The 23,915-nt window shown below is 48.0% G+C and overlaps 1 protein-coding gene across 2 annotated transcripts in view; it reads right to left on the bottom strand.

The window, feature by feature from the left end:
- Nucleotides 1-23,915, bottom strand: part of IQSEC3 (IQ motif and Sec7 domain ArfGEF 3) — a 115,771-nt gene that overhangs the window by 44,409 nt on the left and 47,447 nt on the right. The window contains exon 3 of one of the 2 annotated variants that reach the window (XM_004381190.1): nt 9,827-10,106. The exons of the other annotated variant lie outside the window; for it this stretch is intronic. Within the exon in view, the coding sequence (XP_004381247.1) occupies nt 9,827-10,106 (280 nt within the window). The remainder of the gene's footprint in view (nt 1-9,826; nt 10,107-23,915) is intronic. 2 annotated transcript variants of the gene reach the window in all.

The raw sequence follows: 23,915 nt of genomic DNA, 5'->3' as shown, positions 1-23,915 counted from the left end.
GGCCTATCCTCACCCTTCCTCCTCCCTCATTTCTGCAGCTCTTGACATTTTTACCACCTTGAAATTTCTCAGTTCTCATTACCCAGTCTATCTTGGTTTCCCTGTCCTCATACAGCTCCTTAACTTTCAGCTCCTTAATCCTATATTCTGGCCACAAAATACCTAAGCATACTAGTTACAAGTTTTCTGTATTCCATCTTTCATTCCCCACACACGTTTTAAATTTTCTCCCATGTACTTGTACACATCTTCTATGACTTCTATGTTGGAAGTCATTAGAGCAGCCCGATAGCTGATAATTAACTAATTAAGAGGGGACTCCATCTCAGGCAGAGCCTTTGTGGTGACTCTAAAGATGTTCCCCAGGCTATGTCTTATCACTTCTTGTGTGCCTTTCCTCAGAGAAGCTCATCCACTATCAAACATCACTCTACTTGAATGGACTGATGAGCAAGCTGCAGGGGAAATATCCAGTCTCAGATTTGCATCTTCTTTGCTGCTTGACCTTGGACATGTTTCTTAACATCTCTGACTGTTTCCTCATCTGTTAAATGAAGCTAATTTCACCTACTCTGCAGCTTGTTGTGAGGATTTAATTTATTTCATATAGTACCTGGTCCATAGTAGGTACTCATTAAGTGATAGTCATTGTCATACTCTTTTATGATGATGACAATGATTATGCAAATAACCCTCAAATCTCCACTCCTAGCCTTGACCCCTAGACCTGCATTTTTAACAGCCCTATGGATCCTTCAGTCTGCCTATACAAAACCATTGTCTTTCCCCATCTTGCCCAATCCAGCTCTCTGGATGACTTCCTTAATTGCCTAACAACACCTTCGTTCTTCTGCCACCTACTCTGGGAGCTGTGCATTTGTCCTTGGGTCCTCCTTTTCCCCTGTCCTCTGATTTACCAGCCACAAGTCCTACAGAAACCCCCCTCCTCAAATACCTTTTGCAATCATCCTTATCTTTCCTCCAGATTGTCACCATGTGGGGTTCTCTTTATCACTCTACTTGGACCACCCTGGTAGCTGCCTGTCTCTCTGCTTTCTTCTCACCCTCACCATCCACCTAACACTACAGTACACTGATCAGTGCTCTCAAAGTATAGATGTAAACACAGCCTTCCCTTGCTTGGGGACCACTGCTCAAAATAAGTATAAATTCTTCCTCTTGCATTCCAGCCCTGAATGATTTGGCCCCAGCCTACCTCCCAGCCTCTACTACTACACAAAGTTTATATTACAAATTAGCTCAACTGCCTGCTGTTCCCCCAGCCCACACTAGGCTTTCCTGCTGTGAGCATTTGCTCAATCTATTCACTCTGCCTGCTGTGTTCTCCACACCCTCAACTTCCATTCCCATCCCCTTTCCTCCACATAAAAGTTCTTCACATTCTTCTAGACCTATCGCAAATGTTGCCTCCTCCATGAAGCCATCTCAATTCTCCAACCCGATGGGGGTGTCCCTGCCTTGAGCCCCCATAGAGAACATTGATTCCTACTTCTCTTTTAACACTTAGTTTTCTTCAATACCTTTCTGATATTTATCTAACCCATCCTTCCTTGCCCCTCCCCCAGGCTCCAACAGAGCATAAGTTATTTGAGACATCAAATACGTCTTAGTCATCGTTGGATCCACGTATAGCACCTAGCACAGTGTCTGGTACAGAACCACTGCTCACTGAATGGTATTTGAATTCAGTTATTGCATCTTCACCATTTGTTCCAATCAGTTCAGCACGACCATCTCCCATTATTTTAGCCTCTGCCTGCTGCATGCCTAGCCAGCAGTGCCCCCCACTACTTCCTTCCAGTCCTTTGCAGCCCACCCTCAGCACTCACTGCTGCCCTCCTGCTCAGAACCCTCCCAGTACTCACAGACTATACTGCACAGGCAAGATATTATTATCTGCTTCTGCATCCCTAGTGCCCAGCACTGTGCCAGATCCATGCTTGGGCTTAATAAACAACGTTTGTGACATGAACTAAACTGAACTCTTTCCTATGCCCCAGGTGAAATACAACTCTAGGCTTCCCTCTGGATCTGGGCTCAGAACCAAATGCTCCATCCCTTCTCCTTTTCCCCTAGATTCTCTTAGGACTTGGGTACTTGCAGTGCCCCAGGTCAGCTCCACCCACCCAGCCAGGCCCTTCCATCCACCTTGACCCTACCCTTTACCAAGGCCAGAGAGCTGAGAAAGACGGATGTGGGACGGGAGGACAGCCCCAGGGAGGGATGGTCTCTGGGCCTGGCTGGCCAGGGAGCAGCTCTGCTCACTCCTCTCTAAACCCCATGAATCATGGGTGATTGTGGCCTCACTTCTTCCCAAGAGAGCAATCTTTCACCTTCTGCCAGAAGCTGTAGTGGAGGGGGGTAGGGGGCTCTGTCTCTCTAATGAGCCTCTCAGTGTTAATTAGAACATGCTCCCTCTTTTCAGGTTGCTGCAGCAGCTGAGCCTGATGAGGGCTGATGAGAGGTGGCAGCCAAGTCAGGGTGTGGAGACGAAGAGCAGCTTGCTGGTGGGGGCCCCAGGGGCCTCAGGCCAAGGGCTGGGGAATGTGGGGGAAGTAGGTCTGGTGTGGGGGCTTTCAAAATGTGAGCAAGGATTTCCTCTGATCCATGATTTCTCAATTAAGAACATTAAAGCATTCCACATTAGGAGGCTTCTGGAACTTGGCAAGGCAAACCCTAACGTAAGTCTGAGGAGCAGAGTGTCTGTGGAGAGGAAGGGAGTTTTGGAGAGGTCCAGGGAGCCCAGCAAGAGAGATCTGGCCTGCACTCATCTTGCAGTCTTGCACTGGTTTGTGTCTTCTCTGTGTACCCACCTCCCAGCCCACTGCCCCAAATATGGTGAGTACTCAACATGGCAGGGCATTGAAGTCTGCCTAGCAGCAGGGCTACCCTTGGGAACCTCTTCTGACTACAGCCAAGATGGTAGAAGGGAAGTCTGTGGCTCAATGTCATGGATGAAAGCGTGTCCCCCAAATTTATATGTCAACTAGGCTAGGCCATGATTGCCAGTATTGTGTGGTTGTCCATTTTGTGATCTGATATAATTATCCTTCATTTTGTGATGTGTTGTAAATCCTAACCTCTATATGTTAATGAGTTATGATCAGCGTGGGGTGTATCTTGAGTCATACCTTTACTTAAGTCATACCCTTACTCAAGTCACATCCTTGCTTGAGTCACACCTTTTATTGTACGAGAGATAAAAGGAGAAAGATGCAGAGAGGGGAGGGACCTCACTACCATCAAGAAAGAATTGCCGAGAGCAGAATGCGTCTTTTGGACCTGGAGTCCCTGTGCTGAGAACCTCCTAGACCCGGGGAATACTGATGCCAAGACACATAGAGATCCCCAAGGAATGCTGGGCCCACAGATGTTGAAAAGAGACAAGAACCTTCCCTTAGAGCTGACAGAGAGAGAAAGCCTTCCCGTAGAGCTGGTGCCGTGATTTTAGACTTCTAGCTTCTTGAACTGTGAGAGAATAAATTTCTGTTTGTTAAAGCCATCCACTTGTGTATTTCTGTTATAGCAGCACTAGATAACTAAGACACTCGGCCAATCCTAGTTCACAGCCCTCAGGTAAGAGTTGCTCCAAGAAGCCTGTTTTGAACCCCAGGTTGGGCTGCTTGCCCTCTTCAGTGCTCCCACAGCACCTGTGCACTGCTTCCATGAAGCTTATCCCCTGCACTGTAATGGCAGGAGATGGAAGAAGGTACTGGGTTAAAATCATGGACTGCGGAGTCCAAGTCTTGGCTGCAGTCCTTCCTAGGGGGGTATCCTTGGGCAAGTTACTTAGTATCTCTAAGCCTCGGTCTTCTCATTTCTAAAATGGGAATAGTAATAGTATCTATCTTAGAGGGATTATTGTGAAGGTATGAGGAGGTAATGCATGGGAAATGCTAGCCCTGTGGCTGACAGAGTTAATGCTAGCTAGTACTGCTTACACGTCAGTGTCTACCAATGTCAATGTACTGTGAGCTCCTGGAGAGCAGAGACTGTCTTTTGCAATGTGGTGTCCCAAGGCCTAGCACAGGGCCTAGAACAGAGCAGCTGTGTAGTAATATGCACTGAACTGAAGAAAACTGAATTGAGGGACAGCCCCTGGTGTGCCTTGCCGTTAGCACCATCTTCTGCAGTCTGGTTCCCTCGTGCCCTCCACACCCATGGTGGAAATCTCACCCTTAGAGTTGGAAGGAGCCTTAGAGATGCTCTATGACAATGCCTCATTTCAAAAAGAAGGAAACAGGCCCAGAGAGGGAATGTGACTTGGAAACATAGTGACCATTTCTCCCTGCTCCCAGAAGGAGACATGGCTTCTGTCCAGGACCCTGAGCTGGGGATTGGGGCCAGATGATACTGATCACAGCCCTATCGCCCTCCAGGCTGTGCACAACACAGACAGCTATGCAATTTAGACAGCCCATATGGGCTCCAGTGGGTCTGCTCAGCAACGGTGGAGAAGAACAGGATACAAACTGCCTAGAGAGCTTGAATGAATTTGGAAATTGCACCTGGACCCTTTATATCCTTGCCATAGCCACATTTCTTAACAGGCCCCTCAAAGGAGACCTGAACGTTCCTTCCTTGCCCCCAGGTTGTACCCCAAGGATCACTGGGAGGGGAGGGGAGAGGGCCGAGGGGAGAGGGCGCAGAGGCAGAGAGAAGCTGTACAGTAGGGTCTCCTCACTGTGCGACTGTGGGGAGGGGCACAGGCGAAGGGCCTGCCAGGTATGTAGGGACTGGGAGTACAGGGAAGCTCAGGGTGGGCCTCATTCATTCCTGTGTTCATTCAATACTGAGCATTTCCTAGGGATCAGGGACTGCTGGATGTGGGAAGGCAATGGTGGGCAAGGCCAGGGCAGCATCCAGTGCATGACTAGGCAGCGCTCACTCTTCATGTGAACTATGAAGTCAACGGTGCCCCTGAAGGTGTCCATGCACAATCTGCTCCATGACGGCCTTAAGAAAGACACAGTCTTTGTCCTATGTGTGGGGCAGAGATAAACACTGGGAGCACTTAGTACAAGTGCAAACCCAGACCTGAGGATGCCTGAGCTGAGACCTGAGGTATGAGTAGAAATCACCAGGTGAAGTGTGGTTGGGGGAGAGGTGGGAAGTATTCCCAGCAAAGAAAATAAAATATGTGAGAGTTCAGAGGCAAAGGCTGGCACGGAGACTCAGAGAACAGTAAATAGGACAGAATGGCGGGACCCTGAGTGGGAACGAGGCAGGATGGGGGGCGGGGGGCTGCTGGCAGGGAACACTGGAGAAGTCATTGTCCTATGCACGATGGGGAGCCATGAAAGGTTTCCGTGCAGGGGAATAACATGATCAGATGTGCACTTTATAAAGATGACTCAGCTGCAGTGTGGAGATTAGGTAAGGGGGGGCACAACTCAAAGCAAGGACACCACAGGAGGTTTCTCTAGGGATGCAGGCAAGAAATTATAGTGATCCAGCCCAAGGTAGGGCAGTGGGGATGGCAGGAGAGGGTGGGACTGGGGAAAGAATTCAGAGGTAGCATCAGTGGGCACTGCCAATGGAGTGGATGTGGGGGAGAGGGAGGAGCCTGGGCTTCTGGACTGGCTGACAGAGGAGACTGGCAGGTTGGTGGACTGGGGAGAAAATGACTGCTCAAGACTCCTTCCAGTCCAAGGTCAATAAGATTCCATACAAATGGCAGGGATCACAGAATCATAAATCCTGGATCTAAAAGAGACCTAAAGGTAGGGTTGGTTCCTGGCCCCAGACTTAACGCCTATCCCCACCCCCTTTAGATCACTATGTTATTAGTATCCCCTCTTCATCCATCAAGCACCTTCTACATGCTAGGCACTGTGTTAGGCAATGCGGATAGAATGATGAATAAGCCACAGGCCTTGCCTTCAAGGAGGAGTCAAGTGAATAGGAAATGATAATACAGGAGGGCTATGACAGGGAATGCCTGGGTGCCATGGGATCACTGAGAAGGGGCACTTATGCAGCCTTAGGAAGGCAGGGAGAGCTTCCAGAGAGGAGGAAGGAGCACCTAAAGCAAGTCCTAAAGCCAGAGTAGGAACCGTAGCGGTAGAGGCAAAGGGAACAGCAAGTACAAAGCCCCAACGAAATATGTGAGGCTACTGAGGCCCAGAGAAGTTAAGCAACTTTCCCAAAGTCACACAGCTCATTGGCAGAAGAGACAGGAGAAGAGCTTGTAAATGTATGTTGTATTTTTAATAACCTCAATCCCTTTTTGCCCTCTTGCTCCCACCCACAGTCTATGTCTGGCCTAGAAAAATACATGAGCCGGGGGAGGTAAGCTATTCCCCAAAGCTGGGTTCACTTGGCAACAGCTGGTACCCTCTACCACCTCTCACTTTTCCTGTCCCACTCCTACTGGCCTGATGTGCAAACCCACCTTTAAAAATTACGTACACTATAAAAAATTAAGAAGTCCACAGTACCAATCAGAATCTTGCGCTCACTCTATATTCCCACCCGGCCCATCAGAATTAAGCTAATTCTCCTGCCCTCAGCCCCAAGCCAAAGCTCAAGTTTTCTTTGGTGTTATTAACTGGATACTCCTTCACCTGAACTGTAATCTCTTTGGAGACAGGGAGGGACCATGTTTTTATTCTTCTTGGTACTCCATTTCCTTGTTGCTTTGCACACTGTATTTCCCCAAAAAAATATTCACTCAATGAGCTCTATGTCCACGACACTCTGCTAGATGCTGGGGGAGGGGAAAAAGAGATGCTCTCTCTCCTCAAGGAGCAGAGTCATGTGGAATTGCGAGGGGTCTCTCACCTGGGCCAACTGACCACCGACCACTCTGTAGTATTCCAGACAGATTGTCATCCAGCCCCAGCCTGGGCACTTCCAGTATCAGAAAGTTCACTCCCAAACAAACAGGACTTTCTATATTTTTAACAGCTTTAATTGTTAACTAAGCTGAAATCTTCCCCCCCTATAGCTTTTCTACACTGCTACCACGATTTTTGCTTGGAATAACAAAATACATCTAATCCCTTTTTTATATGCCAGCCCCTCCATATTTAAAACTTGTTTCTGTATGTCTACAGTTTCTTCACGTGACCCCAGCCCATCAGGTTTTCCTTCTTCAGGAATCTTGGGACTCTCATTTTTATGATTAAATGCAGCCACAGAACTAAGCAGATGCTCCAGAAAGGCCTGTCCAGGGACCAGTGTGGGACCCACAGCCAGCTACTCCCTTATTTCAAGGACTATAGATAGATACAGATAGATAAATAGAAAAATAGAAAGATGATAGATAGATAGATAAGACAGGTAGGTAGCTAGACAGCTGCCATCTAGTCGACTCCGACTCATGGTGGCGACCTTATGTACAACAGAAGTGAACACTGCCCAGTCCTGCATCATCCTCATGATCACTAGCATGTTCCAGTCCATCACTGAGGCGATTGAGTCCATCTATCTCACTGAGGGTCTCCCTCACCCTCACTGGCCCTCTATGTCACCAAACAGGGCGTCCTCCTCCAGCAATTGATCCCTCCTCATGACATGTCTAAAGCAAGCTAGTCGAATAGTGTTCTGTTGTGATCCATAGGGTTTTCTTCGGATAATTTTGGGGAGTAGATCACCAGGCCTTTTTTCCTAGTTAGTCTTAGTCTGGAAGCTCCACTAAAACTTTCCACCATGAGTCACCCTGCTGATATTTGAAATACTGATGGTATAGCTTCCAGCATCATAGCAACACACAAGTCACCACAGTACGACAAACTGACATACAGGTGGTGGAGGGTCTTCAGTCACCTTCTGTGAAGCCCACTGAAGGCTGTACTCATTGCTTTGGCAGCTGCTTCACTGGCTGTTGACTCCTCTTGAGTTTACGGTCAACTGAAACTCTAAGGCCTTTCTCCCACAAGCCTACCCATTTCATACTAGTGTCGTGGGCTTTTCAAAGCTCAATGCAGCACTTTAGATTGCCCTCTGTTTTATTAGACTTTTTTAAAATTTGAACCATCCTTCTGTCCTGATGAGATTTCTTTTTTTAAGTCTTGGATTCTACCATGGAGGTGTTATCTATTCCTTCTCAGTTTTGTGTCATTAGAAGGTTTGGTAAATGCAACACTGCCTTGTCAATAATGGTTGAAATGGACAGGACCAAGGACAGCATTCCACTCCAAAAAAAAAAAAAAAAAAACCCAAAAAATCTTGCCATTCAGTTGATTCCGACACATAAGGACCCTAGAGGACAGAGTAGAACTGCCCCACAGGGTTTCCAAGAAGCAGCTGATGGATTTGAACTGTTAACCTTTTGGTTAGCAGCTGTATCACTTAACCACTGTGCCACCAGGGTTCCACTCAGTGCCCCTGAAATTGATGCTAATAGAAAAGGCAACGTTTTTTAATGACTCTGTTTGAGAACAACTCACCTGACTATCCTGTTATCTAACCCATATTTCTCCATTGTATCCACATGGATATCATGGGAGATTCTGTCTAATACTTTACTGAAAACCAGATGCCCTGCCTACAGCTGGCCCCCGATCCAGGATAATAGCTTGGCATCAGTGCAAAAAGAAAGAAATGTGGTTAGTTTGGCTTGACTCAGTCTTAGTGATCTTTTTACCAGCTTCTCTTCCCAAGATCCACCTTGTTCGCTGGGTTAAAGAATGGTTCTTTAGAATCTACACATTCTAGAGGCAGAAGGGACCTTGGAGGTGATTCAAGGTCTAATTCCTAATTTCACTGATGAGGAAACCAATGCCTAGAGTGCTTAGCTGGCATCCCCAAAGTCACAGAGTTAATCAGAGGAAGAACAAGAATTGGATCCCATGTCTAGGTCTCCAAGTTCAATGTTCTTTCTCAACAGTAGCGCATCATAACATCTTTCTCTACGTGTGCATGTCCACAGACACACACACACACACACACACACACACACACACACACACACACACACCTTCCTCCAGGTCTCCTAATTGTCCACCAAGCCAAACTCTAGCATTATCTTTTTTTTTTTTTTCAGGTTTAACGGGGATCCCAGGACTAACCACTTTCCCCTCCTGCTTCACAGAATAGAAGACAGGGATCTAGGACCCCTCAATGGGAATTGGGCTCCCACTGTAGAGGAGCTTTGCCCCTCACCCCAATCTGGGTTAAGCTTGGGAATTCTAAGTCGACCTAGAGGAAACCACTGTCCTTGCACCTCACTTGAGCTTGTGTGTGTCTAGGCATGGGGCTTGCACCTTGGGTGGGCATTAAGCTGGGCTATCTCTTCTAAGCATTGAGTGGAGGTGGTGACTGCCCCCAGAGAACAAGGGGCCACGTACCTAGTGGTTTGTGGGACAGTTTAGGCTTCCTGCACATTCTGAGAGAAGCAAAGCCCCTGGCCCACACAGTCCAAGGTCCTGGCATTGCAAAGGTGTGACCCTGCCATGTAAAGGTCCTGAATGGGAGTTAGGCAGTGGCCTGTGGCTGGGTGACTGAGGGACTGGGCCACAGGGAAGGGCAGATTAAGTGGCTCAATTTAGGAGAACTAGTGGCAAAAGGGAGCCCCAGTGGCACAGCGGTCAAGAGCCCGGCTGCTAACCAAAGGGTCAGCAGTTCAGATCCACCAGCCGCTCCCTGAAAAACCTATGGGGCAGTTTTACTCTGTCCTACAGGGTCTCTATGAGTCAGCATCTACTGGATGGCAACCGCTTTTTTTTTTTTTTTGTAGTGGCAAAAGAGGTGTGCCTGCAGCAGGGGTGGGCCCAGAAGGGGAGATCCCTGGTACCCTGGACAGCCCCCAAAGGCGGGGCCCCTCACCTCCCTCCCCGCCCCCCTTGGAGGCCCTGGGTACCTGTTTATTCTTTAGATCAAGGGAGAGTTCGTAATCGGAAGCGGCAGGGGCGTGGGAGCAGAGCGCCGTCGCCAGAGCAGGCAGCTGCTGGCCGGGGGAGGCCCCGCGATGGGGGCCAGCCCGAGGGAAGGCACCCCCCGCCCCTGGCTGCTCCTCCTCCTCCTGCAGCTCCTGGGCTTGAGCCTTCGGGGCATGGGCACTGGGTCTGCCGGCTGCCACCGCCGCCGCTGCCACCACGGAGTCCTCCATGCCCCCACCGGCCTGGGCGCAGGAGCCGTCACTGTGAACAAAAGGCAACGGTGCTCGGTTGGGGGAGAGGGGGATGGGGTGCATGTAGGTGAGGGGGTAGGGAGAGACTGGGGCACTCTGGCCTGGCCTTACCGGCAATGGGCCTCTCTAGTGATGGGGCTGATGGGGCGTCCCCTGCAGTTCCCTTCAGGGAGAGGCTATTATGGCAGCAAAGAACCCAGGGCTAGGGGTTGGGGCAAGGAGAGAACCTAAACTTGGAGGAGGGTATCCCAGGCAGAGGGAAGGAATGGCTACGGCAAGAGCTCATGAGCCTCTGCTTAGAAGCAGTATAGCAAAGTGGTCAAATATACACTGCCTGGGTTCAAATCTGGGCTCTGCCTCTTATTAGCTACAAGACCTGGACAGGTTACTTAACCTCCCTATACCTCTGTTTCCCCATCTGTAAAATAAGCATATTAATAGTACCTACTTCATAGGGATGTTGGAAGGCTTACATTAGTTAGTCCTTAAAAAGGTGCCTGGCTCATGGTCACTGCTATATATCAGTGTTAACGATTGTAACTATCAGTAGTCTGGTTCCATGGACATTGGCTTAGGTAGCTGGGAGGAAACTGATCCACACTGAGCCAGCTCATGATGCTTATACACCTGGCTTGGGCACAAGCCCCTCCAGGGTGGGTAGGCTCCAGCTTTTGGGGGCTGGATTTGCAGAGAGGAGGGTTCTTGCCCTGTTGGGTTTAGGCAAGCCTCTGTTCTTCCCTGGTCCCTCTTCTCCTCCCATGGAACCACCAGCAGGCTGAGCCCTAGCTGCTGCCCACCTGCCTAGTCTAAGAACACACCTCACTAGCTGGAGACCCCACACTCCAGCCAGCCTGGGGGAGTTAGTTCACTCAGGTTGCTCCCCTTCCCAGCCAGTCCTCATATTCTGTCCCTCCCTCAAGGCTTACTGCTAAGTTGCCTCCTCCATGAAGCCTTCCTGGCTGACTCCAGCTTTCACTGCCCTATCTCCTAGAACACAAAGACCTATCCTTAGAGAGTCACTGTCTATTTCACATAGGAAGTGAAGTATCATGGTTAATGGCACAAGTTCAAATCCAGGCTCTACCACTGTGTGGCCTTGGTCAAGCTGCTTTTTCTCAGAGCCTTGGTCTCCTCATCTGTATAATGGAGGTATGGGCAGGGGTAAAGGAGTCAGTATATGCACGGTGTTTAGCACAGTGCCTGGCAGAGACTAAGTGCTCAGTAAGCTTAGCCCTTATGTCTCCCATCTATACCCTCCCAGAGGCCAGAGCCTGTGTTCTGTTTCATTCTCCTCCCGTCATTTAGTGTCTAGCACAGTCCTGGGCAAACAATGAGTGCTCAATAAATACTTGCTGAGGAGTGAACTAAAGAGAACCCAAGGGCCATGGGGATGTGATAGACAGTGACAGAAGGTCAGGGCTAGATGGAGTCTTAAGCTCATCTAGTCCAGTCTTCCAACCTCCCCTTCATACAGATGAGGAGGATAGGGCCTGGGGAAGTAGGGTGGCCTGATACAGGAGGGCTAGGCAGCCTTAGGGATTATCTCTTCCAAGACTTGCCTTCAGGTAAGTTGCCCAAATCGTGCCAGAGGAAGGACCTCTTCTTGTTGCTTCCACCTAACCTTGGAGTTAGGAGAGGTATCCTTCCTGTGCCCAGTGCTAGAATAACCAAAGATGGGGTGAAGAGTCCTCCCTTCATTCTATCCCTCTCTGTCCTCTCAGCACTCTCCTTCCTCCTCCCCCAAATAAAGCAGAGCTCATCACCGGCTCTAGCAACAAGGAGCTTCAAACTCCCTAAGGAAACTCTCATTGCTACTTCATATTTCTTTGCTCTACCATTTCTTGTGTGGATGGAGCTCTAGATATCTTTGATGTGTTTTTTCACTAGTGCTGTCAGGAAGTTCATTTTAACTCGTACTTCTGTTTCTCTTGTTATAGTGCATGCCCATTCTTCCCTCATGGAAGAGCACGTGGAAATAGCTCTTTCCTGTCACTCACACAGTCTGCCTTCAGGGCCTGGAGGGCGGCATTCAGTCCACCCATCTTTTCTCCAGAATGTCCGTGGCACTGAAACCCAGGGCCTCTTCACCCCAGAAGGTTTTCAAGAGTCTTCAGAGAACTGGTAGCTACTCAGGGCTACAAACAAGTTTCTTCGATCGCTGGAATGTGCTTGGCAAGAGGTGCTGGGGAGTTGATGCCCCCTCAGTAGCAGCACTCAACCAGTGACGATGAGGGTTGGTAGGTAAATACCCCAGCTTCCTTGTCCCTCACGTGAGACAGTTCTGAGGCACATTCTACACCATCTCTCAAATGTCCCCAGTGGGATTGAGCCCAGTTGCCCCAAGCAGTGACCTGATCATTAATGAACACTGTATTGGCTTCTTTCTCTTCTATGTCTATTTCCCCACTTCCCTACAGTCACTTCTTGGGATCACCTTGCCCCAATAAACTACTTACATTAAAACAAAATGAAATAAAACAAATAAAAAGCAATCCTTTCCTTTTTGGTGGGTCTTTGTGGGCCACCTTTCCGGGTAAGACTCCAAACTTATTCATAGGGCCTGGGAGTTAGGAGGCCCTTCACCTCCATTCCCAGCATGCACAAGCAAGTGTACACATGCACACACACACACACACACACACACACACACACATTCATTTTCATACAATGTTTCTAACTAGCTCTGTGTCTTTAGGCAATTCATGTCTTCCTCCTAAACCTTGGTTTCCTCACCTGTCACACGAGGGGAGCTTGTTATTCTCTAATGTTCCTTCCAGCTTGAAAATCCTGGGAGCTTGAATTCTAGTCCAGAGGCCAGTTCAACAAGGCCCACCAGCCCCATGGTTCCAGGCTCTCTGGCTGGTGGAACCAACTCTGCCTTTGTCTACCAACATGCACAAGGACCTGAGAGACTATAGCCTTCCCAGGCATATCAGGAAAAAGGGCTGGAAAAGGGACCCTGTCCTTGCATTCCCTTCCTAGACTTCCCTACAGACTGTGTGGTAGAAGGTAGCCATGGAACCCCAGGACAGCTCTCATCAGTATCACATAGTTTAAGGCTATATACCAAACCAAAACCAAACCTACTGCAGTAGAGTCGATTCCAACTTATAGTGACCCTATAGGACAGAGTAGAACTGCCCCATAGGATTTCCAAGGAGTGGGTGGTGGATTCAAACTGCCGCCTTTTGTTTAGAAGCCTGAGCTCTTAACCACTGCACCACAAGGGTACCTAAGGTTATAGACTAGAGGGCAAAGAACGTAGGTTTTTGTGTCAGGCAAACCTGGATTAGAATCCTGGCTCTGCTACTTACTAGGGGACCTTAGGCAAGTTACCTAATCTCTTCGTGGCCTTATTTTCTCATCTGTAATATGGACATCCTAATAACTACTTTGTAAAGCTTTTAATTTTTTTAGCAAGGTTATTCTTTGCTGTGAAAAATAAGTATGCAAAGCAACTAGTGCCTGGCACACAGCAATTCTTGATAAACGGTGATGGTGGTGGTTTCCTGAGCTAGAAACTTACAGCACTGAATCCCAAAGGAATTCCCAGAAAAAGAACATGGAGAATTCCAAAGTGGAAGCGGTTCTCAATATCTAGCCTTCCTGTCAACCTTCACAGGACAGAAGCAATGGGGTTTTTCATTACACCTCATGGCCTTTTCAGCCATCCAGGATGACTCCCAGGATCTCTAAAGAGAGGAGTGAAGCTGGGCTAGCTTCCTTGATGCTTCCTCCCACTCCCGTTTTCCATCCATTGGCGCAACAACACAGTGATGGGGCCTTGGTCTTGGGTGCCACCAAGTCATGGGATCATGACCTCTGAGGAAGACCCTTTGACTGTACTCCTTACAATGTAGGGCATTCCCTCAGTGGGCATTTGTCCAGTGCCTATTGTGTGGATTTGTGCTTTGGGCACTTTTTCAGGGACCAGTGGAGGTGTGCACGCTCAGAACCTCTGTTTGGAGACTGGGCAACAACAGGATGTCCCCGACTTTTTGTTTCCTTTGCTGTACTTCATCTATATAATGGTTCGAGGAAAGGGGTTAGAATCTTCATCCTAGGATGTCATAGCTGGAAGGACCATCTATTTCAACCCACAGTCTCTTATGGAACTGAAAGCCCCTTGTTCCAACGCCCGGAACATCACTCCTCCCAGGACACCAGCTGTGTCCCTTCAGCTTCCAGAGTTTGCCAAGCTGACCTCACATTATGAAGCTGCCACACTTAGGGGGTCATATTTCAGGCAACCTGACACTTGGACAAGAATTATGTGAGTGGGATCCACTTTGTAACCTGGATAGTTGCTTTCAAGCCCCTCCCTGACCTCCTGGAGTGTGATCCTGGTCATCTTAGCTCTCTTGGGCACCATATCCAGTTGTTGGAACAGATTCCTTGACTGGAGGCGAAACAGCCTGGAGAAACTTAGGGTCACTGCTGGCATACCAAAGATACTGCTCACAAGAGTATTCACTGGGTTGGGACACCCAGATGAAAACTCAAAAAATAGAATATGGATAGCTCCAAAAGGAGGCGGTTCTTAGAAGGTTGTGATTGGGTCCACATGACATTAGGCTGATACACACACACAGGGACCCAAGGCATCAATGAAGGTAATTACATACACTGGAATACAGGATTTGATGGAAAGTAAAAGGCTTTGAGAAATTGGGGAACAAGCAGTTGCTCAGAGGAATGCATGTGCCCAAGACAAGAATGACTCATGTATTGGAATTGAATATTACATCAGAGGAGGGTCACTCATGTCGGAAGCTGGCTTGCGCTCAGAAGGATACTATGTGCCCACTGAGCATATCTGGTGCTGGCACATATGTGACTCCCCTGGGGTTCCAGTGACCACTCCAGCCTATTAGCTCCTCCATCAAAGTCGACTTCCTAAAATGCAGATGTTTTAATGCCGGTCTTCTGCTCAAAACTCACCAGTGACTCCCCATTACTGATGGAATAAAGCCTACCAGTGTGACATTCAAGATCACTCACGACCTTACCCCAATCTCCTTTTCCAGCCTCATCCTCACCCGGGGATCTATCCACTCTGTCCACATTGAAACTCTTCCCAAACCTACTGAGTCTTCTCATGCCACCATGTCTCTGCTCACAATATCCCTCTGCCTGAAATGCCTTCTCCTCTCCATGCCCCTGCCCTTTCCACCCACTCCTTTCTCTGCCTTGACAACTCCTTCAAGATTCACTCTCTGCCCCAAGGAAGAATCAGTCCCACTCTCCTGCGTACTCTAATAATTCTTGGCACTCGCCTGCTTTTCCACAATGACCACTTTGTGCTCTAATTATTTGTTGACCTGACTCTCCTGCATCAGACTATGTCATGTGCACCTTTTTATTACAGGTGCTTATCGCAGTGGGTTGGCTCATAGGATGTGTTTAATAAATGTTAAATGAATGGTTAGATGGATGAATAGATACCATCTAATCTCCACTACTTTCTCAAGGTCAGAGATACTGGGGTGGCCTTGGTGATGCATCACCCAGACCCTCCTTCAAGGAAGAATTTCTTGCCCAATTGCTCGGAGTGCCTTCTGCTGTCAGCCCTATCAGGGATTGTCTCAGCTCCAGAGAGCTACCTGGCCCAAGGTCATGCCCTTCCCAGGGCAATCCTTGTCCAATGTCTGGTTGAAGGGGGATAGAAAGCCCAGCCATTCTGACCCAACATGGGGCAATTTTGATAGATCCTTCTTGCTCCAGAGCTTGCCATGGAATTGGCTGAAACTGCTGTTGGCCCTTCATCCCAGTTCAAATTCTCCTTTTGCCCCATACTGTTTCCTCAACACCTTTCCACAAGTGTTGATCTCCCTAGTAAACATTTGGCACACTGAACTCAGAGTTGGCTTCCTGGAGAACCCAACTTATCACAGATACCCAACCTTTCTTTTCTTTTTCTTGATAGCTAAGATTACCTTGCCTCCCTGCTCCCAGATAAGTAGAACTTTTTTGGTTTCAAGAAACTTTTGATGAGATCTATGGTCTCTCTTTCTAGGGTAATGCACATTATTTTATACATGTCACATTCTACCCTACATCAGGGGCTTTACAGACTCCAAGGATCCCAGGCTAAGAACACTATTTTACCTCCCTGGTCATCCATTCACTCATTCACCATTCATCGAATATCTTCCATACGCTGAGAACTGTGCCAAGGGCTGTGTGAGCTCTGGTCATACAGAGAAAATGGTTGGGTATCACAGCACAGAGCTTTCCAAAGACTGTCACCATTATCCTTAACACTCATGGAATCCTGCCTGGGTGAGAAGACAGTGCACCCAGCCGTGGCCAGCAGCACGTCTGCTCATCTGGCCCCTGTCAAGGAGCTGACACAGGGCAGTCTGTGTTCTCCCTGGGCTTCCAGGCAGACCCTGGCAGGCCACACTGCCCACTGCCAGGAGCTAGAGGGGGCAGAATCATCTGAAGAGCTGGGAGAAAGCCAGGAGAAGGTGGGGGCAGTGCTTCAACTTTCAAAATACTTCTGTTTGGTGAGGGAAAGATTGCAGAAAGGCAGGGAGGGACCTAGGTCCCCAACTCTCCTACCAGATGCTGGTTGGGTGGCAGCTCTTGGCACAAAGTTGAGAGAAGGGAATGAGGACGAGTGGAGGCTGAGCCCCTGAGAAATCGTTGGTGTTGATGGTCAAGGAAGACTGGTGGGAAGATGACGTTAAGGGCTGTTCTCCCATCTGTGCGATGGCTAGCACAGTAATTACTAGAAGCCTTGATAGGAGTATTTTGAAAGTTGAAGGACTCTTAAGTTAGACAATTCCTCCAGAGGGCCTGACCAATTGCACTAGATCATCCCAGATGCTGTCAGGCATTCTGAAAGCTTTTCCAAGACAAAAAAACTCAGCATTTTCCAGACAAAAGCTAACAACATGCCTCATATCCCCTCAAGATGTTTCAGCTTTTACTAAAACATTTCCTCTCCCTCCTCTGAATCAATAAAGCGATCTTAGACAGTCAGAATAAAGACATTGAGCAAGGAAGCCAAGTGTCCTTCATGGGCCCCAGGGGGCCCTGGGAAGGGGTGGAGATGAATAGGAGGCCAGCGTTAGTGATGTACAAGACACAAATTCACTCTGTACTGACTCAAAGTACAGGCTAGAAAAACATGCCAGAGGTGGTGTAAGGAGCAACGGACCGGGAGTCAGGGTCAAATCCCACCTCTGCCAGCAGCATTCTGTATAACCTTGGGCAACCCGCTTCTCTTCTCTGGGCCTCTGTCTCATTGTAAAATGGGCTGTTTGGGTAAGATGCTTTGACATTTGGAAAGAAGGAGAGGCCCAGCATCCTCAGTCTCCTCTCTGCCCTTTGCATGGCCGCAGGGTCCTGTTGTACTATCCCGATTCACACCCATAGGCCAGTGGCCCGGCTCCAGCTCCCCTGCCCCCAACACCCAGTGATACAGCATAAGCCTCCTTTTGCATCCCTGATGTCATTTAATCCAAGCCAGCACCTCCCCCCGGTCGTGGCTCCTTGACCTCAATTATCGAAGCTGGAAGCCAGGTCTGAGAATAGAAACCCCTGGAGGAGGGCAGATGCAGCTTTCCAGATTCATCCACTTCCAGAGGCTGCCCTGACTTTATTGGCAATGACAGATGCTTCTTCCTCCCCTCTCCCAAGGGCCCTGAGAGAGTAAGCTATTTTCTCTCCTTGTTACTCCTTGGAGACTCCAGGCTTTGGTCTCACAGCTATTCCAAAAGGTTCTGGTCAACTTTGTTTGTCTCTAGGGGCTTCCTGTCAAAGGAATTACAGCCACTTCTCTGGGCTTGAGCCTTCCCCACACCCATTCCCACAACACCCAGGGACATTCACTCAAGGTGGTCACAGGAGCAGCCCATTCAGACTGTCTCCAGACCTCATTGTGGAAGCCTCCCCTACTCAGCCCACCCACAGCTGAGAGTCAGCACCTGGGCACGTCAGAACCCGATGTGCTCCAGGGACGCCCTGCCTGCCCTATGAGGAACCTTCCTTAGCCACCTCAGTATACCCTTACGGGCTCAAGAGCTGGGCCACACCAACCAGTGCCATCTTACTATCACTGGAATCCTAATATTTTTGAGGGTTTATTTTCTCTGAAATAGGTATGAATCTGGTAGCAAAATCAAGTTCTAAGAACATCCTCCCTGTCCCTTCCCAACACACAATTTCACAAATGCATGTTTCTCTCTGGACTGAGCAGATAGCTCACCATGCAAGATGCACCTTGGGTTTTCTTACTGTCATGTCTGTTTGTGCTGTTACCCCTAGGAAAAGCTACTTCCCATCTCCCTACATTCATATCTCATCCAACCTTAAGATGAAGCTCATTCCTCCTGCCTTTAAAACCATCCCTGAAGACACAACCTAAAGTCTCATAGCTGATGCAGACAGCATTTAATATTTACATCCTGGTGAATTCTGGTTTTTATTTAAATCCTTTTCCTTTATTATGAACTATTTTATATATGCAAATATGTATATAGCATATATGTGAAGTATAAAAAAAAATACTAATATGCACTCACCACCTAGCTCAAGAAATAACACATTAGAAGCTTCCAGCATCCTCTTCCTTTCTCCTTCCATCCTCAGAGGAATCCTCGTCCTGAATTTGTGTTTATCATTCCCTTGCTTTTCCTTACGGGCAAATTTCCTCTTTGTCTCTTTACATAACCAATGGTGGCTGCTTCTCATGAGCACTGAGTTTGCATAATGTGCCTTGTAGAGGAGGTTCAGGAACACTGGGGGTCTCGCAGACCTCAAAGGGGTTGGGAAGTCCCCCCCAGGAGGATGGCCCCCTCATCTCTATGCTGGCAGGACTGGAAAGGAGGCAGGGGTCTGACCATGGCTCGGTTGTGCCTCACGGTCTGGGACCCCATTGTTACAGCAAGAATTTTAGGAAAGAAAATGGAGTTGTCCTTTAAGGAGCCCCTCCTTCGGGCCCTTTGTGTCCTGAATGGGTAACGATCTCCAATTGGACCATTGTGACCATCAGGAGGAACATAGAGGAGTCTGGTGACGCTGGGAGCAGCTCACAGAAGCACCAGGTAATGCGAAGCAAGGTGTGCTCAAGAGGAGTGCCAGCCCAGGAACCAGCTGGGAGCCAGGCCCAGCGTGTGAGAGCCTTTGGGATCCCTAGAGGGGAGGGAGCAAATGAGGCCTCAGCAGCCAACTGGTAATCAGAGGCAGTATGTACTCGAGTGCTAACCGAAAGGCTGGCGTTCGAACCCACCCAGCATCTCCACCAGAGAAAGACCTGGTCATCTCCTTCCGTAAAGATCATAGCCTAGAAAACCTCATGGAGCAATTCTACTCTGTCACACGGGGTCAGTACGAGTTGAAAATCAACTCCTCGACACCGAACAACAACCACCTTGTAGCAGTTAGAAGCACCAACTCGCCACCAGACAGCCTGGGTTTGACTGTGGCTCTGCCATTTACTTGCTGTGTGGTCCTTGGGCAAGTCATTTAACTTGCTTATGCTTCACTTTCCTTTCTATAGAATGACTTGTCATGAGAACAAAGGGAGTAATCTATGTAAAAGGCTTAGTAAGCCCCATCCACATAGTAACTATCTTCTCTTTTTAGGATTTCCAACATTTTCTCAAATAAGCAAAACCACTATTCATTTTCTCTGTAATATTATAAAAGCAATGTGAAAGAAATAGGAAGGACATAATTCCAGAATAAAGAACAGTCCTTTCACTTGAACTATCATTTTTTTAATGTTCTTGGTGTCTTGTCCTAGAGTTCTTTAAGTGGAGAAGTATTAGGCTTTTCCATATGATGTATCTTCCGAAGTTCTGGGTTAGAGATGATGCCAAGAGAAGCTTACCAGAAGGTAATAAAAGCTGGGGGCAGCAGTGTAATGGGTAGAGATTTAGAAAGTCAGACCAACCATAGTTAAAATCCTGGCACTCACTAGCTGCGTGGCAATGAACTAGTTCCTTTACCTCTCTGAGCCTGTTTCCTCGTGTGCAAAGTGGGAATACCTACTACATGATTTTGCTGGGCCAGTTAATGAAATAACGTGCATAAAACCTATGGCAGCTATTTGATGCTGGTAAACATAGGTTCCTTCTCTAATCTGGGCTGCTTGTGCTTCTCAACTTCTGGCTTATGAGCTGCTTGCTCCCTGGAAACAGGGACCGTGTCTCGTCCTTGGGATCTGCTATTATTGTGACCTACACAAACTATGTGAGCACACAGCCCATCCCAGAAGCAGGGCAGGAGATCATGCCTGCGTGGTTTGTATTCTCTTGGCTATAAAGTTTCTTCATTTCACCCCCATCCTGTTCCAATCCAGGTCAGCCCTTACCCTACCCCAACAGGGCAGGTGTTCTTTGGTCCTAAGACATTTCCAGGGAAGGACATCCTCCCAGCACCTCACAAGCTCAGTTTCACCACCTGTCAGGGTGAAAAGTCTCTGGTGGCCTCCAGGTGCCTGTGGAGGCCAGGTGTGTGCTTGCTGAAAACGGAAGTCTTGTGACCCAAGAGATGGAAATGGTAGAATATCAGTAGGGTAGGACATTGCTATGGACATGCAACCAGTTACTATGAAGCAAGATTCCCTACCTGTTTCCCTACAGCCATCTCGCTTATCTTCAACTTTCCTACTGGAAGTCCTTCCTAACATCTAGCTTCTATCTTTCTTGCTGTAGTAGAAACCACTCATAAGCCTACTCTACCAAATGGCCATGTGGCTTCCCACACACCTTGGGGGTCATCTCTGAAAGCATCGAGGAGGAAGGGACAATTTTAGGCTGCTGCAGCATACATGACAATGCAACATCTGTCCAGACCTAGGTTATGGTGGGCCTGATCTCTGTAGGCACACTGGCCTTGGGAACAAGCCTCAGTGGTCCCAAGCTTCGGGAGCCCTCCAACAAAGAGGGTGGCGGTGGGCAGCGCCATAAACCTTTCCTTGCTGAGGTTAAACTGTCTCCTCCTCTCAGAAGAACTGGCAGTCAAACTGCTGGCTGGAAGAAGGTTTTCCTGATAAAATGCCTCTGCTCTTAATTCCACCCCAGCCTGCACCATGACAGCCTGGTGCTGGGTTAAATCAATTCCTCTCCTGCCCTGATGTCTAGAAAATCTCCTCTCCTGGTCTGTTGGGTCCTGCTTGACTGGCATTCATCTGGGCCTTTAGCTTTTTTGATCTCTTCTCCAAATTGGTCCCCTAGTTCCCAGAGTTTCCTCTCTCTTTTGAATACTGGGTTCTTTCCAGCCAACACTCCATATGTCGTGGGCTAGGCGTGAACAGAAACAGCTGAAGAACTGCCTCCTCCTCCATGCCCATTGCTGGCCAGCCAAAGGAGGAAAGGACCCTCTCTCTTAAGGGTATGTCTCTGAAGGGGTCAAAGACCCTGAACAATAGACAAGGTAGTATGTACCCTCCTGCTTGTCACACCAGAGGCTCTGCCACTGGAACTCCATCCCTTAAAGTGGTTGACCCATTCTTTCTAAATACGTCCCAGTCATACCTGAGTTTTGGGCCCTTTCTTATGGAACTCCTGGGTCTTGCCTGATTTTTCCCTCTCTGCTCTTGAAAATCCACCTTTAAAAATAGCTAGTATTTTTTGAGTGCTTACTAGATGTCAGACACCTTTCTGTGATCATCTCATTTAATACTCCCAGTCACGCTAAGAGGTAGGTTCTGTTGTTATCCCCATTTTACAGGTAAGTAAACTGAGAATTAGAAAGCTTAAGCAGGTGCCCCAAACCGAATTTGACCTAACCAAGGTCACACAGCTTGTAAGGAACCAAGCCAGGATTTGAATCCAGATTTGAATTATTCTTGTCTGTGCTCTGAACTGCTATACATGACAGTGCTTCCTGGAAATCTTCCTGAATTCATCCTCTAGTCCAGGACACTCCTTTACCACATCCTCACCTCTCTCTCCCTTTCCCACCTAGAAGGTAATCCACAAATATCATCTGGTGCTCATCCCTTTGCCCCTGGAGAAAAAGAAGACTCTCATATTTTTAAGTTCTTTAGTGATCAGTAAACATAGGTATCCTGTTCACCAGGATTATTTCTCATTGCAAATTAGTAAATTGGTGTCTTATGTAATACATGAGTCTCTTAGGAATTTGTTTCTGGTGAGTCAGTTCTCCTGGTGTCTGAGGACCTCAGGATAGTACAATAATTGATTCTCCAAGCCTGAAAATCTTCAGTCTAGACCTAGAACACAGTGATCACACCAAGATCCCACCAGCCTGTGTAGATGGTGGTACCTGGGACGTGACCAAGGCAACACATTCAAACAGTAACCAGGAGAATGCGGGGTTTAAAGTCAGTGCCCAATTGCTGCCCCTCTCTTTGTATGGGCTTTAGTCCTACTTCTGCCAGTTTCTGTCTTTATAAACTTGAACAAGTTACTCATCTTCTCTGAGCCTATTTCCTCAGCTGTAAAATGGGCACAATAATTCTTGCCCTTCTGATCTTTAACAGGGTTGTGGTGAGGATCAAATGAGCAAAAGGATGGGAAAGTTTTGTAACCTGGGAAACACTGCACCAATGTCCAATGTTATGACTGACTTTCCCCTTCACCCTCCTTCACTTCCCATCATTTCTATCACTGGAGTGAAATAAACTGCATCCAAGTCTAGCTTGGAGGAAGGCAAGTGGGTGCCAGGCTCTTTCCTACATCATTACAGGGCTACATCCCAGCACCCAGGCTGCACTTCCCAAGGGGCATGGGTGTTATGGATTGAACTGTGTCCCCCAAATATGTGTTGGAATTCTAACCCTTATACCTGTGGATGGAAATAGCTTTTCTTTGTTATGTTAATGAGACCATATCAGAATAGGGTGGGTCCTAAACCTAATCATTTCTGTGTTACAAAAACAGTAGATTAGATGCATATGCACACACAGGGAAGACAGATACTATGTGAGGATCATCTACAAGCCAAAGAACTACAGAATACCAACAATAAAGGAATTAACACAGCCGAGACTCTGACTTGGACATGTAGCCTCCAGAACTGTGAGAAAATGTCTGTTCTTCAAAGCCACCCACTTGTGGTATTTGTGTTACAGCAGCACTAGATGACTAAGACAATGAGAAACAGCAAAAATGAAAGCAGTTAGTTGTGAGAAGGCTGTGGGATTATGAGTGAGGTTTTTCTCTTTTTTAAAATTTCCTCTTGTGCTATAGAAATACTGTTTTAACAATAAGCAAAATGTAGAAAGAAAAAACCCACTGCACTGTCCTATCAAATGTTTCCCCTTTCTTACGTATATATGCTCCTACTAGTCCACACGTTGAATCTCCTATCAGCCTCTGGGTTCTACTTTTGTATCATATCATTTGCCCTTGTTTTGCTTTCTAAATGCTCCTGGTCTCTGTGTATGTCCCATCCCTGGCCAAGGCAGAGTGCCTTCTTATATAATCACTGCTGGAAGGGACACTGGGGATTGAACAGTTCACCCTCTCATTTTACAGTTGAAGAAACTGAGAAAGAGAGTACCTTATTTACGTCTGAGTGGTGGGAAAACGCCAGCTTGGTGGAAAACCTGAGTTCTACCTTCATTCTGAGCTTAACCAGATGGAAGACCTTGGATAAGCCACTTTCCTCTGATCCTCGGTCCCCTATCTGTTCATCCCATCTGTCCTCTCTTCGAGCCCTGATATCCTGTGGTTCTAGGTCAACAGAACCTTCCTCTTTAGCCCCACAGCACTGGGGAAGCAGTGAGCAGCCAGATACGTGCTCAAAGGGCTGACTGACCAATTTGGCACCTACAGAGCCCTTCCCTGCCGGGATGCTGCCTCTTTCATGCAGATCCCTGGTCCCATGCAGGCTCCTA

Source organism: Trichechus manatus, unplaced genomic scaffold (assembly GCF_000243295.1).
Source record: "Trichechus manatus latirostris isolate Lorelei unplaced genomic scaffold, TriManLat1.0 scaffold00081, whole genome shotgun sequence".
In the NCBI taxonomy this organism is placed as follows: domain Eukaryota; kingdom Metazoa; phylum Chordata; class Mammalia; order Sirenia; family Trichechidae; genus Trichechus; species Trichechus manatus.
The sequence above is the reverse complement of the archived record's forward strand: the minus strand, read 5'-3'. Positions and strand labels throughout refer to the sequence as shown.